The sequence below is a fragment of the Schistocerca piceifrons genome, chromosome 6 (assembly GCF_021461385.2).
Source record: "Schistocerca piceifrons isolate TAMUIC-IGC-003096 chromosome 6, iqSchPice1.1, whole genome shotgun sequence".
Classification (NCBI taxonomy): Eukaryota; Metazoa; Arthropoda; class Insecta; order Orthoptera; family Acrididae; genus Schistocerca; species Schistocerca piceifrons.
Window position 1 is genome coordinate 89934084 of NC_060143.1, and position 22839 is coordinate 89956922.

The following is a 22839-nucleotide window of genomic DNA, read 5'->3' on the forward strand; positions in this document are numbered from 1 at the left end:
TTTCCATGTGATATAAATAAATAATTTTGGATTTTTCCCTATACTTGCGCGCGCACACACACACACACACACACACACACAAAGGAGGACAACAAAGCAATCCTGTAAGGGTTTCATTTTTTACAGATTGAGGCATGGAACCCTAAAAATGTCAACTCTCTTTCCCCAAGATTTGGAATGATTGTAAGTACAAATGTGGTTGAACTAAGTTGCTTTAGCAGTTCCAAAATGTGATTTTTTTTCCAGTTCCCATCAATATGGAATTTCGTCATTTCCACCCTACTTGTTATTTTCTCATCAAGTATAACACTTTCTCATTAATATAGTACTCCTGTATGTGCAAAACTAAATATGTTGTCTTTCTAAAATTGAGGGTGAGACCATTCACAGAAAATCAGTCATTGATACTTTCAAGAACATTTTTTACCGTTTCTTCTGTTTCTGTATATATGCATGGACTGATTACAATATTAGTGTCCTCTGCAGAAAGAATGAATTCTGCTTGTTGTACATTAGATGTAAGATTGTTTACATAAATGAGGATCAATAGTGGGCCTAAGATTTAGCCTTAGGAGCCCCAGACAGGATTTCTTTCCAAAGTTATTTGTAAAATTTGTTGAGTGAGTGAACATGTAAACGGTATTCTCAACAGAGCAACTCTTCTGAACCCCAAGCTGATTTGCTGAGAATTTATTATTGCTGAGGTGAGGTGAGGTGCGTGTTACAGCATTAAAACTGTAAAGATATCAACTACAGATAAGTCACAATTAACAAAATATTCTGGGCTATTATGCCATGATCGAATGGATCTCACATTTTGGGTTTAAATGTGAAATACATTTAACCACGGAATAATAGCCCAGAACATTTTATTGATTGTGATGTTTTTGGCCATGAAAGTTTACATTTTACAACAACATATAGTGCATGTAACGAATCTGTAATAGTTGCTGGAAGACTAACAATCCTATACTCTAGAAGTGTGGCTCAGCAGGGTTATGACTGTATTCCTTCTGTCGATGGTAGAAAATCGTCAAATACTGTTGTTTTGAATGTGTCACTTGCATGGGGTGGGAGGTTACATACACATATATGAAGTTGGTTAAAACTGAAATACACAGCAAGAAATCTATCCACGTAGGGTAGAAATATTATTTGTAACTCATTAGGTTAAATATGGCTACCCACAATGTTACATGTACTTAGTCCAACAAAGGCAAGTATGCAATCTGGAGTGGGATTCCTATAAGCGTGGTGTATTCTAACAATTTAGAGCCTATTAGTAGTAAAGCAACAGAGTAAATTGTATACCTGTCCCCAGTTACACAATACTTAACTGTAGTTATACATGAGAATGATGCCTAAATGAAAAGCCACATGGCATATAACAAAAACATTTGAGGTAGTTTATACAGGCATCTGTGGGCTAATCATGTTATGCGATGGTATCAGATGTGGCTCAAAATCTTAATAATTTCTAAACTGCATTATATAATGCATTATTCTATGTTTATCTATGAAACAAAACTGTAAACTAGTAAAGGCATAAATAATTCTAAAAGTGTATCAATCCAGAAATGGACACCTGTCTAAGAAACATATCGAGCTTGGCATAAACACAGCATGCAGCACTAACAGCTTTAGGTTGACATTCATGAAGTGTAGTCTATTTAATATAAACAGTACAACACTCAATATTAAATCCTGATGCATACATTCATATGAAGGGCCAAAGAAATTGCTCATTTCTAGAGCTCATGGTGAGTCGTTTTAATGGAAAAACGACGTCTTACTTATAATAAAAGGTCCAGGACCATTGATGTCCACAAAACTGATGCATAAAGCAACATGTCCAACTATAATCATGCCTACCTGTTACCAGTAATACACAAGGCTAATCACAGTACCCCTCATGCAAGCGACACGTACGCCACAGCACAAAACAGGAACACAGTCCTAAGGTAAATCATAGCTTCATTTTAGACCTGTCAAATAACCTTGTCTACCTGTAGTATAGGCAGTTTCATTTTCCAACAATTGTTACAGTGAAATGTCTTTAGTTTTAAAACTATACTTGTCCCACCACATATATAATGAATATAATGTCTCTCTAAAGTGACATTTCATCATTTAAAAATTGTAATGATGGCTTCGGCACCTGAGATACTGAAGATTTTGCATCACCAAAACCAGTCACAAATAAATAAAAATACCACACGCAGCTCAAAAGTATTTTCATTATTTCACACTAAGAAAGCCTGGTTTTCTGAATTTTCGGTGAGCTGCTTCAAGACCTTTTCCAATCCTGACATGGAAAAATTCCTAGATATGGATCTTGTGCCATGAAGCTCAGATTTAATGCAATCTATCGATGTGTGAATTCCTAAGGGATCAAACTGCTGAAGTCATCAGGGTCACTAGACTTACAAACTACTTAAACTAACTTATGCTAAGAACACCACACACACCCATGCCCAAAGGAGGACTCGAACCTCCAATGGGAGGGGCCATGCAATCCGCGACATGGTGCCTCAAACCGGTTGCAATCTATCAGTTTGCCTGGTAAGTAACAGTCCACATTTGCATTGTATATTTCTTTATTTGCATTATACAGGGTGGTCCAAAAGTCCGGAAACACACTGATAAAATCCAAATGGAGTAGCAATCAGGGAAACTGAGTCCCTACACACGAGGAACGGGGAAACTTTATAGGATATGCCATCAACATGGTGGCCATCTTGAAAGCCGCCATCTTGGATTCAACTCCAAAATTTCAGATGGGAATGTGGTCATGTGACATATCAAACAGAGAATTTCACCAGAAAAACAATGCCGTTGTTATTTTAAACATAGCTTTATTCATTCTCGGGTTATAGCCAATTACTTGCGGCAGCAGTGGGACGCTCGGCAGTGTGAGTATTACATACTGAGAAGTCATAAAATGGTGCAAAGTGACTATACCATGCCTGATATGTTACACGTGTTTAACTATTAGGTATTATTTACTCATGCTAACATTTTAATCATTGTTTCCTTATTTACATGTTACAAAATGTCCTTAACACATGAAGAACGCATTCAAATCATCTTGATATCAGGAGAAAGAAGCACACGGGTCATTGCTGATGATTTCAATAGTCGTCACCCAACCAGACAGCCCATCACTCACAGCACAGTTGCCAAGCTTTTGGCCAAATTCCGAGCAACAGGTTCTGTCGCAGATAAACCTATGATGAAGCAACAACAGTGAACGTGTTGGCATCATTTAGCAAGAGTCCACAACGGAGTACTCATCGTATGTCACAAGAACGTGGGGTTACCTCCATGTTGCGAATTTTATCGCAGCACAAATGGCACCCGTACAAAATTCAGCTGCTCCAACACCTGAACGAGGATGATCCCAGACCATCTGGTACAGTTCGCAGAATGGGTGACACAGCAGCTGCAGATAAACCCACATTTCCCCTATCAGGTGCTGTTGAGTGATGAACAAGCAGAATCACAGATACTAGTCAGACACAAATCCGCCCTGGATTGATGCTTCCAAAACGGTCGACTCACAAAAAGTGATGGTCTGGTGTGTGGGGTACCAAAGTCGTTAGACCTTTTTTATTGATGGTACATTAACAGCCAACAGTTATCTGAGGTTATTGGATGAAGAATTGTTTCCCTCATTGTTAATGGAGGATGTGACATTTCTGGAATTCTTCCAGCATGATGGAGCCCCACCACATTATGGGCACAATGTGCAAGCATACCTGGATGTGCAGTTCCCTCAAAAGTGGATTGGTTGTAGGGGTGCAGTGGAGTGGCCACCACTTTCACCAGATTTGACTCCTTTGGATTTTTATCTTTGGGGTCATGTCAAAGCACTGGTTTATTCTGTGAAAATATGGGATTTGCAGCGCATTGTTGATTCGTGTGGTCAAATTCAGCCAGATGTGTTGGTCAAAGTTCATCAGGACTGGGTTCGGAGGATAGCGTTAACAATCCAACATAATGGACAACATATAGAGCCATTCCTATGACTGTTGGTGGTCTCTCGGGACTGTGTAACATTGGCGTAATGTCTCTTCGGCACATAACACACATGCTGCTGAGCGTCGCACTGCTGCCGCAAGTAATTGGCTATAACCCAAGAATGAATAAAGCTATGTTTAAAATAACAACGGCATTGTTTTTCTGGTGAAATTCTCTGTTTGATATGTCACATGACCACATTCCCATTTGAAATTTTGGATTTGAATCCAAGATGGCGGCTTTCAAGACGGCCGCCATGTTGGTGGCATAGCCTATAAAGTTTCCCCCTTCCCGTTCCTTGAGTGTAGGGCCACTGTTTCCTTGTTTGCTACTCCATTTGAATTTTAAGGGTGTTTCCGGACTTTTGGACCACCCTGTATATCTTTATGTTAAGGCAGTAAGCACTCTAGCTGGCACGAAAGGTCCACTCTCCTTAACATTAAAAATTCAATAAAAACATTTAACTATTTTTCAGTTAAATTATGTTTTTCATCTTCACATGACACCATTCCTAATTCAGACACTATCACTACAATTTGTAGTAAGACAGGTGGAACAAAGATGCATTTTTCACATCACAACCACTCAGATGCATTGTATATTGCTTGTTGAAATTACGTATATATGCTTACCAAGATTTGCATTGTTTTTTATCTGATTAATGTTAAGGTTGGATCTGAGTGCACCAAGTTCCATAAATTTCAATTTTAGCTCGAGTTCCAAATTTTTGCCCAAAAAATTACACAGTTAATTCATATTATGTAATTTTCAGACTCTCAGTATTCTGCAGTTACAAGAAGGAACATACTAATGACGCTCTTTATCCCACAAATTCGATTACCAAGCTCAGAAATTGTTAGTAACTGAAAGTAAACACATTATGCACCTTTATTTCCTCTATCGTTTGTGAAACACTACGTGGTGGATTATATTTCAGTGCTCTTGGTGAGACATTTATGAACTTAATATGTCCTTCCTACAGAGCATAGTGTTGCTGTTGCCAGAAACAAAAGTGTTATCAGACTTCAGTTACTGATGTATAGGAGACTTACAAATCGCTTAGTGTCAGCAGGCTGAGCCACTAAAAGCCCTTAAGATGAATAAGCTGTACAAACTATGCCCCCATAACTCTACAACAGGGAACTAACGAGCAATTCAAAGGGCAACTTTAAGACTAGCTACTATGTACTTTAAAATCTCACTCAGTTTCAACAGTTCCAAAAATGTTGACTTTTAAATCCACAAAGGGAAATAGTCAAAATGTGATCTGATAACGTCAATTCTGTAATTCATTACTGAAAATTACTCCTTAAGATACCTCTTGGGGTGACGATTTCAGAGCCTGAATTTCAACCTTTGCATGGTCTTTAGTGTATCATTCATTTCTGGAGCATCAAATTTTCCCACAGCCTATTACTAACTTGAGACAGTATTCACTCTGCTATTACATATTTCATGTAATAGAACAAAATTAACTTCTTTTTCTGGTGCACAGGTGTGCCACATTCATCCTTTCTGTGCTTTTTCAATACCTTTTACAGGTGGTATTGGCTGATTGGAACCTCGCTATTGTTTCCAGGGCTCTCGGGTGTCCAGCCGGATGCGATCGTTAAGTCCCACAATATTTCGGCGAATAACCTTTCTGCCATCATCAGGTGGTTCTGATGGAACGGTTATTTGCTGAAATATCATGGGACTTAACGATTGCATCCGGCTGGACACCCGAGAGCCCTGGAAACAACACACATGCCAGGAAGGCTTCCGATCACGTAACTCGCTATTGTTGTCAACTGGATAGATTTCACTCGTAAATATTATTTGTCACCAACATTTAATTTAAAGGCTTTGGTCTTTTTTAGTTTATTCTGTGTACTTTTTAAGCCTTACTGAGTACAAAAAAGGAGCCTCAGACAGCTACACTTCTCATTACCTGAAGAAAAAAGCAATTCATGTGACTGCAAAATGTACGAGTTTTGTTCCGAGTATACAGGTAATTTTCTTGAGAAATCTCAAGCAAGAATTATTTTTAAAAATACTATTAAACAATTCCTGCAATAAATGAAAAGTGAACTGAACTGAAACTATTTTATGAACAAATTGAGGAAGACCTGCATTTATGGTAATTTTGTAGTTAATGGTTTCGTGGGCTATGGGGGATCATTTTCCAATAAATGTATTTCTTAAGTGATTGAGGGAACGCAGCTTGCCAAGTATAGTTACCACAAAATTAATCTGTCATTGTGGCCCTTGGGAAGCATACTTGCCATCAACTTGGTGGTATCCCAAAGCTTTTGGGAATACGTCTTACCACCTCTGCCTATGCCTGACATCTTGTGATAGTACACTTCACCATATGTATAAAAACTGGTACAACAATCCGTTTGTTGGTCGTGTGATCACTACTGTTGTCTGAACACACTGCTTTGCTTCTGCAATATATATATACCTTTATTGCACGATAAAGTTTCCAGTACTGCTTTCACAATGTAGTAAGTAAACTTTAATATTGGTAACAAATATTTTTTAAGTGAAAGAAAACCTGAAACAAAAACAGACAACATTTCAGTATTTTTTACATGTAATGTCAGCAAAGTTTTAATACGTCACAAAGGTGCCTTGGTGATACGTGATTACAAAAAAATGCGCCTGCGAACAGGTTAAGTTGAACAAAACCAAAGGAGAAAGTAAAATATGTAACCACCTCAAGCAGGTTACTTATAACCTTTATTGTTAGCCATCAACAACTTCAGAATGGTGCATACAAATTAAACATACAGAATATTAGGAAACATCTAAATAAAGTAATTGTGAAATGGTAACGTTAAAGCAGTGGAATAGTTTCGAGATCACAGTTTTAGTTCCTACAAAGGAAGTTTGTCAGCCAAAGAACAGGAAAGCCCAGTACCATCAGGCTCAACATTTAATGATTTCACCACACCATTTTCAATTATCATTGAATACCGCTTCGAACGGGTGCCCCCCAAAGGTGGTAGATTTGTATCCAGTGCCAATGCTTTTGTGAATGATGCATCAGGATCAGCCAGCATCCGGACCTGCAGATAAAAGAATTTATATGAGAAACGTTTTTGCAACGACTCCAACAAATTGATTAGTCTCATAACAACAAAAAATGTAAATACTAGGCAATTGCTTCTTCTGTAAGAAAACAAGAATGGATCAGTACAATGTGATGGTTCCATCTTAAATTTTTCCATTTGTGGGCTCAACATTATTTAGCTGATCTCCCTTGAAATTGCTTGTACAGGGTACATGCCCCAGTCAGGGCATGGAACATTATCAAAGTAGTATGTGAATTACAATAACATTCTTCTGCATATGTGACCAAGTCTTGATGTGATAAAACTGAACAGTTTGGTTGCTAGTTTTCATTACCTGCAATAGTAAACAAACTGATGTGGTCACACAACCAGAAGAATTTTGTTGAAAAGTTCTCCCCCCACAAAAGCCTGCATTTTTCTCTCTTTCTACACACTTTTATACAAAAACTGCATTACTTTGGTGGTCAACTGATGGTGAAAAACTTATGCGACAATCTGAAAGTGAAAGCTTATTTTTTTTTGTTCCCCCAACCTTCCAACATGTATACAATGGTTAGAGCTCTTAGTATACTAAGCTCTGACGTACCAGTAACTTGAAAATAATACAGAAAGAACATAATCCAGTTCTCAAAATAAGGAGACAATGGGACATCATATATAGTCAATGTCATTTATAATGATATCACTTAACGATGTATTGGCAAAATCTAACCATTGTGTATAAATCCTATGTGAATGGTACATTTAAAAAAAAAAAAAAAAATCACTTAGTACGGCATAGCTTGTAATGACATTTTTTTACATTACATTTTCAAAGAAATATATGGGCTATAATGTCCAATGTTCATTTTTATTGGTTGCGTATTTAGGGATTACTAAAAATAAAGTAATGCTTACCTCTGAACTCTTTATTTGTACAGTCAAATCAATATGGGTCAAACAGGCAATGCAGGGATTGCAAAGAGTGGAGATTTTAATACTGAATGAAAGCCACAAATGATACGATGATTATAAAATGGGGAAACAAACATCAGCATCAGAAAGGAATTGGGGTGTGTCACATTCAGCGATGTTTACAACTTGTGGAAGCAGAAAATTAGTCTCTACAAATGACAAAGAGGTGTTCAAACTAATGCATCGTCAAATGCAAAATGCATAAGCACATCTTGAGGACAAAAAGCAGATAAAGATAAAAGATTACCTTAAGTAAGACATTATACTGTAGTACACATTAAGATATTGCATTTTAAAGCTAAAGCAACTCATTAAAAATCTAAACAACACAGTCTTCGCTGTCGTCGTAGGAAACTAGAAAATTAGTTTACAATATATGTTACTTTTTTTAAAGTACAGAAGTAGAATAATAGTGTATTCGTTTTGATGTTTTGTGGTTGTGCTTGCTGGATATTTTCAGGGTGTTAGGTACAGTACATTACATTACATTTGTACAACATTTTAAAAGGAAACATAGGAAAAAGTGCAAGCCTTTGTGTAGTTTATGTACACAATACTATCTTTTCATTTTGGTACCGCTGATTAATTTTTTAAAAGATACGGTAGCTTGAATGAAGTTTTGTTATTCACAACTATTTTACTATCCAGCACTTACATTAAGTCTCAACCAAGTCTAACATTTTATCTCATTCATTATCGAAGACTGTGTTCGACGTTACCAAACCGTTTATATTGTTGTTAGTTATTTCTTCACTTATTAAAGATTTTTACATTTTGCCGACATTTTATTGCTGTACGTACTGCCTTAACATAATCAGAAATACAATATTGAAGACAGTTTTTTCTCAAGTTTTAACTATGGCAGCTTAAAATTTCCAGATATAATCTTTTTTTATCACAAAACAAAGCAGAAACCCACTTAGAGCAATTATTGGATACAATGATTGTGAACCACCAGTCCCTTCAATGTCATTATAACTGGTTTCCATTGTATACCTGCACCAAAAGTATCAGAGCTACGAGTTAAACACTGAGCACATATTCAGGCAAATCAACTGGGCAGTCAGTCTCCTCCACCTACTTGCATCCATCAGAGTGTGTACTACAACTGTACCGTCTCTCAACAAACAATTCCTTTGGGAGCAATTTATGGCGTATCATCTTACTAAAGTGCTTAGCTAAGGTAGAGCATGGGAAAGTGAGAATTCATTATGAAAATATACGCTTTGACTGCTCCCATACTGACAAGACAGCAGTGAGGAGGAGGCAGACAATCACCCTCGTGAGCATCTGTACCACACGTTACACATTTGGCTGGGTGCCAACAGGACACTCTAGTGTGGCTGAATAATAAATGGATTTACCATAGCATAGGATTGACTATCTTCAGTACATGAAACCATGAGGAACCTTGGTGCAGCTGGGAGGGTCTTTGAATCATTAGCCTCATTCTGTTTACGTTTTGTAGACACTGACCAAGATGATTGACTCATTGTGAGAAAATCCCCCATAATTGCCAGGTTTCCCGATGGTGTGCTCCTTCCAAATGAGGAGCCCTTTCAGAACAGGGTGCACCCACATTAGGTGACTTCACACTTCAGGCACTTGCCCCTCCCCAGGCTTGGATTGTACCAAGGAGTACATGCGAACCCTACCTCCCAACCAGGGGCTGGGAATTATGCGTTACCCAGTCACCTGTTACGCATCATATGCGTGAAGTGTCTTCAAGAGCGCACAGGGAAGAAGAAAAAGAGGAACATCGGACACAGAAGTGGATGAAGGAATGAAAGAAGAAAGGAAAGGAAACAGTGGAGAGACTGTCCAGATACTGACTACTGAAAATGCAGAACACATTTCCAACCACATTCCAGACATGCTCCCCAAGGGAGGGGAAAAAAGAACAGCAAGAGGATAGATGTGCAGCACAGAATAGAAAAAATGCTGCAAAGGCTGGGGGCCTGTTGTAGCTAAGCACAACCTGCCAACAAGCTGCAAGGCCCCCGTATGGGAAACAGGTCTTGGGCATTATATGTGGTATGCTTGTTGAATGGCTCCATGTGTGAAGCACCACCACTCCACCTCACAAGACAGCAACTCTTCCTCCCCCCCCCCCCCCTCTCTCTCTCTCTCTCTCACTCACTCACTCACTCACTCACTCACTCACACTCACTTACTTATGGACAAGAGCACATAACTGTCAGTCTCTTCCCATACATAATAGTCAAAAATGTTCAAGCCAACTGGTATCTCATCAGCCAGCCCAGAGAACTGCCACAATACCATTAGCCAGCAGTTTCAAGCCTGTGACTGTCTGGAAATTGGAGTGGTCATCTTCATACCAGAAAGATCCTTGAAAGTTGAGAACCAAACTATCAAACACTCTTGCTTCAAGCTTACTTGTGTCAGCTGGCACAATCTGAACTGAATCAGACGTGGGACACGAAAAACAGATGCCAATGGGGATGGCAAGCCTCTCCATGCAGTGACGAGAGAGGTGGTGCAGGCACTTCCACACATTGTTCAGCACAACCTCTTAAACATTTCTGATGGATTCCTCAAAGAATTACATTTGTAGTGTTTCAAGAATTTCTTGTCTCGAACACACAATATTTTAGATGTGAGAGTAGAATCCTACCTAAAGTGCATCACATGTTTGTGTGTGCAGGTGTGAAATCAGTCACGAGCAGAAGGTAGAAACGGCAGACAAACAGCACCGACAAATACTTGTCGGGCGATCCATGGAAGTTCTTGTGAAAGTATACGGAAGAACTGTGGAACTTCTAGGTTATTCTGTGCTACTCTTATCAGTGACCATTGTTATAAAATAAATAAATAAACTCTTATCTTGGACTTTCTGGAGGCAAGACGTATTTTACGATTTGTTTTTAATAGAGTTATGTTTGTTATGCCAACTCTTTGCTAAATGTACTTCAATCTGTTTCAAATGTGAGATGATACAAGTGACTTACAAGAAGTCTAATGTTTATGTATGAAGTGTGAATTGTGAATTTTGTTCTTTACGAATCTCAAATATACCAATAGTTATTGAAAAGTATTCTACGAGTAACTAATTATTTCGCAAGCAGAGAGAGGGTCTTTAAGGTTCCTGTAACTAGCATAATCTTCGGAGAAGAAGTTTAGACAGATTCCAGAAGACGGCTATCCAGCGAAGATCGGTTGTGTACACCAAGTAAGTCGACTCGTATAAAAAGTGGAAAGTTTGCACATACACTCCAGACACTCTTAGTCATCAAATGGTTAGAACGTGGCGACCGGTGTGAAAGGACCGGAGGAAAAAAGGGATTTTCAGACGAAGACGAGAGAAAAAGCTATCAAGTGTTGTCATAGCAACCGAGCATAACAAGACAAGAGAACCATTTCATGGAATTGGATTCTGCCCAAATATCTGATTGAGCACATTTGTAAAGGCAAATAAAGGAGAAGACGTAAGAAAGTCACAACGAGAAAAATCTGAGAGAAGATCTCGATGTATTAGACTAAGAAGAGATACGCCTAGAACGACACGACTAAGAAGATCTGGTGGAGAGTACACAGCTCTCACACGCAGATGTGAAAACCAGCCTACATCCAACATCACTGGAACCAGCTGCTGTTCACCGGTGCTGACCTGCTGTCACATTCGCTCACCTACGCTGCGAGAATTCCATGCCGGGTGAACGCAAAACAGAACTTTAGCACCTTAGCAAGAAGTGGTACAAACTACTTAATGAACTTTATTAATGTAGTTATTCTACTTAGTTATTTTTTTTAAAGGTATAAAGCTTGCAAAATGTTCAGCAAATTGGAGGGATGTCAGAACCAGTCATGGCTATGAGAATTACTAAAGAAGGGCCTGATTGGTCTGAATTAGTAAATCTAATCAAAACTCTAAATGCTGCTGTAAGTAAGGAACTAACTGCAACTCTAAAGAACTAAGCTTAGTACATTCTAGTTTAAATGTCAGAATGAAACTTTAGGATTGTTAAATGCCAAAGTCGACTCACAGAGCAAAGAATTTAGTAATCTATGCAAAGGCATGGATGTTTTAAAGACTGAATTTGACACCCTAAATAGTGAAGTAGAAAATTTGAAATTAGATTTAAAGAAGGAATTGACTGATTCTTTAAACATTCCTGTAAATCAAATGTTCACTGACCTTAGTAGTAAACAGAATGATAATTTCCAGAAGTTGTCAAAAAAGTTAGAATTTGAGATTGAGGACAGATGCAATAATGTAGAATAGGAAATCAATGAAAAATTAGGATCTTTCGAAAATGTGTGTAATGTTAAATTTTAATGCTCTAAAGCAGGGTATGAGTACTTTGAAAGAAAGTGTAGATAAGCAGAGCGAGTTAATGCCTGTCATTCAATCGCAAATTACAGGTGTAAGTACACGAGTGAATAATGTAGGAAAGAAGCTTTAAAAAGAAAATAGCAGACTCTGATATCGTAAATGTAAGTAGTTTGGAAGAACAAGTCTAAGAAATTATAGAAAGAAAAGTTACCGAGAGAATAATATCCAGGAAGATGTCGCCTATGGCTTCTTCCAAACTTGCTGATACCAGGAAGGGCATAGACGAACTCTGGAGGGAATTCAAACTTATCCAGGAACAAGTAGAAAAACGAGTAACTTCACCTAATGTGGTGTTAACCAGTGAAGTAGTTACGGATTTGCAATGGGGAGCTAATTCGGTGTTATCAAGACAATTCCCTAAATTTAAGCCCAATGGAGAGGTAAATCCAACATTTTTTGAAAAGGTTTAACCAAGCTTTACCGAAAAATTGGGAAGATTCTAACAAGATTGAATTTACCGTGGGTTACCTTCTAGGAGAAGCCTCCAAATGGGCAACAGTAAATATGGAGAACTTTTCCTCTTGGGAAGATTTTCAAAAGAAATTTAAAGAGAAGTATTGGTCTTCAACTGCCCAAGGGAATTTAGTATCAGATTTGTGGGACCCAAAATATTACAATACTTGGGGTACAATGAGGAAGTATTTCGATAGGCCGATGGAGGAAGAAGGATTAGTGCAGATTTTAATTAGACGTTTACCCATATATGCGAGGAAAGATGTCTTATGTAGTGGATGGAAGACTGTAGAAGAGCTGTTGTCCTTTGTAGATGCACTTGATGCCTTAAATAAGGACTGCAACAAAAACTTGCACCAAACTGAAAATCCAAACTACAAAAGGAGTAGTGGTAATAATGTCAAAAAACACGAGGCAAACCTAGCAAGAGTGCACCAATGCAACAGGAAAAATGCTAATGACAATTATCAGAAGAAGCATCCACCTTCAAATTTAGGTTCAGTAACTTCTCAGGAATTTGTACTGAATAACAATAGAGCACAACATGTAACGATATCTCATTTCGGTAACCAGCCTGTAATTAGTAATAATGAGGAAAACGTGATGCGATCTGGATCCAGGGCCGGGGCCCAGGTCATGGAGATATGTATATGGAACAAGGCCTCCTAACGTATGTTAACTTTACCCACAAAGGAATGATTACTACTTGAAGAACTGAGTTTAGATACCAATAACCCACAACCTATAATAGCAGGGACAGTGGAAACCGCAGAAGTTAACATATTTATAGATTCAGGGAGTGAGGTATCACTCATCTCCAATGCATTCTTTAATTCATTACAGACTAAACAGCACTTACCGCTATTGCCAGTAACGGGAGTTTACATACTGGGGATAACAGGAATGAAGAGTAAACTCATGAGATATGAAACTAAAGTGAACTGTTGTACTGGAGATATATTATTTTGGCAAACACTATTAATAGTAGAAAATATTAATAGAGACATATTATTCGGCTTACATTGGTTATTAGAATTTAAAGTCACCTTAAACTTTGACGAGAGTCTTCTTTGTTTTGGTAAAGCGGACAGTAGACATTGGATACCGTTTGTGACAAATAACGGCATTGGAAAACAAACAACTGAGTGTGTCTGCGATTAATAGCTACAGCAAAACTGTCGCCAAAAGATCAATAATGTAAATCAAGTAACACATCGAGCTGACATGAAAGACAAAGTTAACAAATTCCTAATATCAACTGATTAACAAATGCGAGATTTATATAAAATTTTCATGGAGTATGTAGTAGTATTTCCTGACTGTCCAGGTAATATCAGCGACTGTATTTGTAAATGACACTCCATTCTTCTGTAAGCCATATCCAATACCGGTAAGTTTGAAGGAAGCAGTTAGGGATGAAATCAATAAAATGATTAATAATATTATAGAACGAAGTTCTAGCGTCATGAATAATCCATTGGTTGTGGTAAAGAAAGCTACAGCCAGAGTACGATTAGTATTTGACACTCTTACACTGAATCGGCATACAGAGACAGACAGACAGACAGAGAGACCTATTAATATTGACGAATTGTTATCCAAATTTGAAAAGGCAAGATTCTTTAGCACCATGGACCTGACTGTGGGACACTGGCAAATAAAATTACACCCAGAATCCAAAAAGTATACAGCATTTTACTTTGATGGTAAATCATATCATTTCAATGTATTGCCATTCGGACTTAATATCTCTGTGTCCGTATTCATATGGGACTTAGATGAGGCACTAGGGAGAGAGTTATTGAAGAATTTGATAATATATATAGATGATATCCTGATAACATCAGCTTCTTGGAAAGAACATTGTTTAACTTTATGCAAAACTTTGAAAAAAATTTAAAGAAAAAGGTATTACGGTGAAACACTAAATCTTACTTTGCATGCCAAGAACTTAAGTCCTTAGGTCGTATTATAGGGGTACAAGGGATTAGACCAGACCCTGACCACATCAAAGCTATCAAAGAATGTCCACAGCCCAGAAATGTACGACAGTTAAAAGGATTTATAGGGATGGCCGGATACCATGGCTAGTACATACGAGGGCAAGAACTAAATGACCCGAGAATTTTACGTTTATTAAGGAAGGGACTGCCATGGACTTGGGATCAAGGTGCCAATGATGCATTTGAAAATGTCAGAAGTGCGCTTGTTGAATCACCCATTTTACATCATCCAGTCATGGCGAATCGTTTAAAATTTTGACAGATGCATCTGATTACAGTATTGCTGCAGAACTTTTGCAAGGAGAGTGGGATCTGCGTAATGTAGAACACCGAACCATAGCTTTTGCTAGCTGTAGTCTAAATAAACATGAATTAAATTACATGGCTACCGAAAAGGAACTATTAGTGATTGTGTGGGCTATTCAAAAATTTAAAACACTAGTATGGGGATCAGAAATCCACATTTATACAGACTATCAAGCTTTATCCTTCCCAATGAGTAGTCGTTAACTGCACAGTAGGGTAATTTTACTACAAGAATACGATAAAGTTACAGATGTAAAAAGGTCCAAGAATATTGTACCTGATGCTTTGTCAAGGTTACCCATAGAAATGGAAGGACTGAAACGCGCAGAAGGACCCAGCGTTGTTTTGCCATTAATTTTATATCAGCAGAATATCCCAACATCCGAGGAAAGGAAATGGCGCAAAGAATAACTGAAAATATCCATCATGATCCTTACTTTACAGTAATGTGTATCCATAATTCCTTACCTCCTTGTCAAGTAGGAAAATGGAAAATAAATGTCATAATTTGTTTTGGAGAGATAGCGTAACATCGCAATGTTGACACTTATGCATTCTGACGGTAATGGAAAACGCACTTGTGTGGTACGTTCATACAGGATATGGACACTTCGGAATCAAAAAGTGTATAACCCATATGAATTCTATTATTTTAAGAAGTTAGGATATAAGATAGTATCTCTGATTAGAACTTGTGAAATCTGTTAGAAGGTGAAACAGAATAATACTCCTGTGAAATACAAAATATATCCGATTATTCCTACATCATTACACAATCTCACAGCAGCATATTTTTGGACCAGTTCCAAAAGGAAAAGGAGTGTGACATATATTGGTCATCATAGCACGTTGGTCAAAATATGTTGAACTTTATCCAATCATAAGAGCCAATACTTTCTGGAAGTAGGTACCACAAAAACGGTTTCTTATGGATAATGGTCCACAATTCATGAGTAACGAAGGTGAAGAATTTCTAGTGTGGGAAGGTATTCGTCAAGTGTTAATGTCCAACTATAACCTGTCCTCGAATCCATGTGAATGATTAATGAAAGAAATTGGAAAACTATGCCGTACCTGCTGCCATGAAAAACATACTTTATGGGCAACAAAAATTAATGACTTTGAACTTATTCTAAATGAATTACGACATTTATTGACTGGGTTGACACCTTTATAAGTAATAGGCAAACCCTTTGTAGGAGAACCTCTGATTAAATGTTTTAATTGGCCTGGACAACCTACTGTCGATTATGGAATGAATCAGGAAATAGTTTTTAAAAATTTAATGGAAAAAGCACAACAAAGATTAAGTGAGCATAACGAAAAGGCTATAGAACCTCAATACCAAACCAATGACCTGGTTCTCATAAAACAACATCTTCAAAGCTCGACGCTAAAGAAGGAGACTCATAAATGTTTCCAGAAATATGAAGGTCCATACCGGGTACAAATAGCGGACCATCCTAAGACATTTTTAGTAGATCCTACACAACTGGATCAGAGAAAGGGAAGTACAATGTAAAAGACAAAGTTGTTTATACCCCAGGAACGTTAACGTTCCGAGTTAACTGGTAGAGTGGCAACCATCAAATCCAGAGTTGTTTTCGGTGTTTCTTCCAAAATAGTTTTCCTGCACCGAATTCATTGCAAATCTTAAAACTATTCTGTCATCTATTCCTAAAATCTTAAACTATCCTATGATCTTATTACATAGAAAACTGGATATGACTACAACTTAGGAGAATCACAGAATAAGAAAGAAAGTGATATTGGCATAAAATAAAATAGAGTATTTTATATGTGTATAAAATAGAAAATTTATACACTATGGTATCATAGTTGTTTAGCTCTTCACATTATATTTTGTATAAAATATGTTACACCTTTTATGAAATGTGATGTAGATGGGAGGGTTTATATAAAGTTTGAAAGGGGTGGGTAATATAAATAAAAGCATGATTTCCATGAACAGATAAATCAGGGCTAACAAAAAACACCCATCACACCTTTCAGGCAACCCTCACAAACAAGTTTGCCTGAGTCTTCACCATTTGCCGTTTCCGTAAGGTTTTTAAGATTTCCTTCGGGGACCTCAAGGGTGAAGGTGTGAATGTCTGTTCTGTTGGAGACGATTTAACACCAAACCTGCTCCGGCGTCTTACTCAAGCACCTGCGAGGTAGGGATCCTGGGGAAGGGGGTGGGAAGGGTTTCCTGTCTTTGGGGCCATCTTCTTTCTCTTCTTTGATCTTAGCAACCATTTCTACTTATTTGCTTGCTTACTTCTCATTTGAGGACTTATCTATTTTTTCCATCTTTCCATATTCACAAACTTCTATCGTTGAAGTCCTTCCTTGTTTCTATGGTTTTTTAATAACCTACATCTTATCTTTCGATAATAAGGCCGAAGAATCAGACTACACGAACACACATCCGCATACACACAAGAATACCCTCATACACAAACAGTGAAATTACAGACTAGAAACCTGTTGTGATGTGAGAACTGCAGGAGTTGTAGGGGAAAGAATGTGTTTACATAAGAAAATAAATACACACACACACACACACACACACACACACACACACACACACACACACACACAGTATATAAAAACTACAATGACTCTACATCAAACATATATAAGAAGGTGTAAGCAAAGAAAAAGAACGCAAACAAGAGTAGAACTGATTGTGATAGTCATTTAAGAAAAGTCAGTATAATAAATACTCTGAAAATTGATGAATAGTAGGACTTTAATTACAGATAGACATAGTACCTACTAAGAGTATAGAAGTTGAGAAGTAGAGGAGGGATCTAGGGATTAAATGATATATTAAAAAGTGAATGTAAAATGTAGAGTAGATTTGTAGCTTTACCAGAAAATACTTAATTACAGAAATCATAGAAACCTATACTAGGGTAATGAGCCGCGAGGCCTACTCAGAAAGGATAAGGGGGTTGTACCCAGCATTTACTAAATATAAAGGACAGGTGTACCTACGTGGAGATAGGACGACCTGTGGCCTAAAAAAATAGGAATGTTTTACAAAGCAGCATACCTACCAGAATGGAAAGAGGAAGTGCTCTCATAAGGTTAACCAACAAGCAAGGTATAGGTACTGAACCTAGGGTAAAGGGACAGTCTCATGATAAAAGTCACAAAATTTTGTAGGGATTATTCTGGTAAGTTTCAATTCTATGCACAACAAGCATTAATATGTTTCATGGAAGTTTACGAGTGTCTAGAGAGCACTTCATTTTGCCCGGAGTTCCTCCAAACTATTAAGAATAGTAAAAATAGTACATACGATAGAAAGGTAGTACAACAGAAAGCAGATTACTCATGTGTCACGAAAACCTGGAATTTAAGATTGGATAAAGGGAGTCCTCATAATTACTAAGTATTAGAAAAGTTGAGTAAAACCTCACACAAATGCTCATGTCTAAACAAAGTAGAGTAAAAAACAGTAGAAAGACTGTAAGCAGAAGCCTGTTTAAGAGAGTACAAAGAATTGTAGTTGAAAAAAATATATATACAAACATGTAGAAGAAAAGTATATGGTTATGATATGTAATGTTGTTATGGGTGATTTTATTTACATAATCATTATGTAAAAAAGTATCGCGTGTTCGATTTGAGGGGGAGGGGGGATATGTAGCGTTTTGAGAATTTCTGTGTAAATTCTAGAACCACTTGGCCTTCTACCACCTCGAACACATGATATTTTAGATGTGAGAGTAGGATGCTAGAATCCTACCTACTGCGCGTCACATGTTTGTGTGTGCAGGTGTGAAATCAGTCACAAGCAGAAGGTAGAAGCGGCAGACAAGCGTCACCGACAAGTACTTGTCAGGCGATCCATAGAAGTTCTAGTGAAAGTATACAGAAGAACCGTGGAACTTCTAGGTTATTTTGTGCTAATCATATCAGTGACCATTGTAATAAATAATAAGAACAATTGAGATTCTTAAGGAAAAAAAAAATCTTATCTTTGACTTGCTGGAGGCAAGACGTATTTTACGATTTGTTTATTGAGTTATGGTTGTCAAGCCAACTCTTTGCTAAATGTACTTAAATCTGTTTCAAATGCAAGATGATACGACTGACTTACAAGAAGTCTAATGTTTATGTGCGAAGTGTGAATTTTGTTCTTTATGATAGTTATTGAAAAGCATTCTTCAAGTACCTAATTATTTCGCAAGTAGAGAGAGGGTCTTTAAGGTTCCTGTAACTAGCATCATTCTTCGGAGAAGAAGTTTAGATTTCAGAAGCCGGCTATCCAGAGTAGAAGATCAGCTGTGTACCCCAAGTAAGTCGACTCGCGTAAGAGAAGTTGGAAGTTTGCACATACACTTCACATACTCTTCGTCGTCAAGTCGTTAGACATTATAAGCTGGCTCTAAGGCAATTGAGTGACTGGTAAACCTGGACACCAATCTTTGAATTATTCTTTTTATTTATTTAAATGGTTATTTATAATTGTTAGTGTAGTTGATTTAGCATCAATGGCCAAATAAAGTAAGTCCAATTCATCATGGGCTTGTAATACAAGGAAGTAAGGATACAGTGGCAACTTGATTAAAGCCATTTCTCAAAGAGTTGCGAGCCCTTAACAACCCTTGGAAGGCCCGATGGTACAGTCCAATCACTATGTCATCCTCAGCCGTGTGGTCAGCACACTGCTCTCCCAGAGCCGCTACTTTTCAATCAAGTAGCTCCTCAGTTCGGCTCACAAGTGCTGAATGCACCACAGTTGCCAACAGCGCTCAGCAGAGCCAAAATGTCACCCATCCCAGTGCTAGTCAAGTCCGACAGTGCTTACCTTCAGTACCCTGACATACCAGTATTACCATTGCAGCAAGGCTGTTGACTCTCTCAAAGATTTAAGAGGGTAAAAAATGGGAAAAGGACGACAGAATGTGAAACTCATCCTTTGATTGCCACAGCAGTTCAGTGATGAAAGCCCTTTGTGTGAGTGACTGCTGTACATGTTTTGAAACAGATGCATGTTTACTGGCTAGTGAGTTTTTAGATTGCAGCACTACTAACAAATTGCCACGACTCATGAAAAGCTCCTAACCTCCAATGAGATTATGCCTAGTCTGTGCCCCCCCCCCCCCAAAAAAAAGTGTTTGTGTCCAAAGTAGTGTTTCAGTGTACTTTCATACTTCTCTGTGCTTCAAAAGGGACAACAACCAATTTCAGCTGTAAATAATCACATTTACAATTATTTAGTCTCATTCTGAGACAATGTATGGCTTCTCATTCTGAGACAATGTATGGCTTCTCATTCTGAGACAATGTATGGCTTCTCATTCTGAGACAATGTATGGCTTCTCATTCTGAGACAATGTATGGCTTCTCATTCTGAGACAATGTATGGCTTCTCATTCTGAGACAATGTATGGCTTCTCATTCTGAGACAATGTATGGCTTCTCATTCTGACACAATGTATGGCTTCTCATTCTGACACAATGTATGGCTTCTCATTCTGACACAATGTATGGCTTCTCATTCTGACACAATGTATGGCTTCTCATTCTGACACAATGTATGGCTTCTCATTCTGACACAATGTATGGCTTCTCATTCTGACACAATGTATGGCTTCTCATTCTGACACAATGTATGGCTTCTCATTCTGACACAATGTATGGCTTCTCATTCTGACACAATGTATGGCTTCTCATTCTGACACAATGTATGGCTTCTCATTCTGACACAATGTATGGCTTCTCATTCTGACACAATGTATGGCTTCTCATTCTGACACAATGTATGGCTTCTCATTCTGACACAATGTATGGCTTCTCATTCTGACACAATGTATGGCTTCTCATTCTGACACAATGTATGGCTTCTCATTCTGACACAATGTATGGCTTCTCATTCTGACACAATGTATGGCTTCTCATTTTGAGACAATGTATGACCGTCACAATCATAAAAATATTTTTGTATGCATGCAATTAAAAAAATTAATCAATACAAAAAGTGTAATTATTATAAATATATACTTCTAATGGTCCCGGGCCAGCATGCCTGTGATGTGGCATCAAAATATTCAGCACCTGAGGAACAGTGCTTGACATAGCAGCTGAAGGGTTAATATGGATTTTAAAAGATAATAAGCTAGGCTACTTTTGTTTGTAATACACATACAGGTCACTCCACAACATCGGGCTGGTTGCGCCCACCTGACCAGCCCCAAACTGAAAGAAATTTTGCAGGGATGAACCTTCTGCAAAATGTCACGAGAGCTCTAAGACAGTTTTGGTTACATTTAAGAGGATTTAAAATTAAAACTAGTAACAGCCCGAAGGGGATATTTGAATCTGGTATACAAGTTTTGGTACTCAATACCCTGTTAAGTTTAAAGTCCTGTCTGCTACCATAAGAAGAAGGATTCCAGCTTTCTTTGAAGATGAAGAGTTTAGCTGGACTGAAAATGTATTAAGTGGACCATTGTGTGTAAAAACAACAAAACTTTCTGTAACGGCTGTAATTTATAGTCAGTTTAAGGAATGTAATTTGTATATAAATATTTTTAGTTTTCTTAGACCAAATGAACTTCTTAATGGTTTGCAATGGTCTTATCCCCAATGTCTCCAAAACAAATTATTTTCCTGATCAAAAACACCAGAACTGTCTCCAAAGAAATAAAAGTAAAGAAATAATGAGCTGATAATATTTAAAAATGCAGTCTCAAATTATGCACAAATTTGATTCAAAAAGTTTTGATACCATCTTTATACAATAACTAACGTGGTTTGACTGAATTGATAACAAGTAACTTCAATATTATGAATAGACCCGATTGCTGCTCACCACATAGAGGAAATGTTGAGTCGTTTTTTGTGCCACCCTGTGACTTAACATCTCCTCTGTATGGTGAGTAGCAATCTATCTCTTTGAAAATACTGTTATTCTATCCTGGACTATCCACTGTTTGACAAGTAACTTCTCTGTACAACTACTGAAGGATACCCAGTACACTTAGCTTCTTCAAAAATTATTGACACTGCAAAACTGTTGGAAAATTATTGCTATCAACTTCCATGTGCAAGAGTAATAAAATCTAATGGGATTGCAATTGATTGCTGTATGACTCTCCTTCCTTGTAGACTCCGGTCGCTGTGCACAACAATTCCTTACGGAAACAAAGTTCATCTACAGGTGAGTTGTGTATTCCATAACGTACAATATGAAACACAGCAAACATAAACATAGCCAAAGCCTTGCAGAAAAACAAAAATTACGAGAAGCGAAATGTAGTGTGAGGAGGGTTATGCGAGGGTTATACGAGAGTAAAGTTCTATGTACTGACTTGGCAGAAAATCCTAAGAAATTTTGGTCTTATGTCAAAGTGGTAGGTGGATCAAAACAAAATGTCCAGACACTGTGACCAATATGGTACTGAAACAGAGGATGACAGACTAAAGGCCGAAATACTAAATCTCTTTTTCCAAAGCTGTTTCACATAGGACGACTGCACAGTAGTTCCTTCTCTAGATTGTCGCACAGATGACAAAATGGTAGATATCGAAATAGACAACAGAGGGATAGAGGAACAATAAAAATTGCTTAAAAGAGGAAATGCCGCTGGACCTAATGGGATACCAGTTCGATTTTACACATGATGATGGCGTCCTCTTGGGTAAAATATTCCGGAGGTAAAATAGTCCC

The 22839-nt window shown here is 37.8% G+C and overlaps 1 protein-coding gene across 1 annotated transcript in view; it reads right to left on the reverse strand.

The window, feature by feature from the left end:
* Nucleotides 1-6705: 6705 nt before the first annotated feature.
* Nucleotides 6706-22839, reverse strand: part of LOC124803067 (peroxiredoxin-5, mitochondrial) — a 34409-nt gene continuing 18275 nt past the window's right edge. The window contains exon 4 of the mRNA XM_047264194.1: nucleotides 6706-7073. Within this exon, the coding sequence (XP_047120150.1) occupies nucleotides 6882-7073 (192 nt within the window). The 3' untranslated portion in view covers nucleotides 6706-6881. The remainder of the gene's footprint in view (nucleotides 7074-22839) is intronic.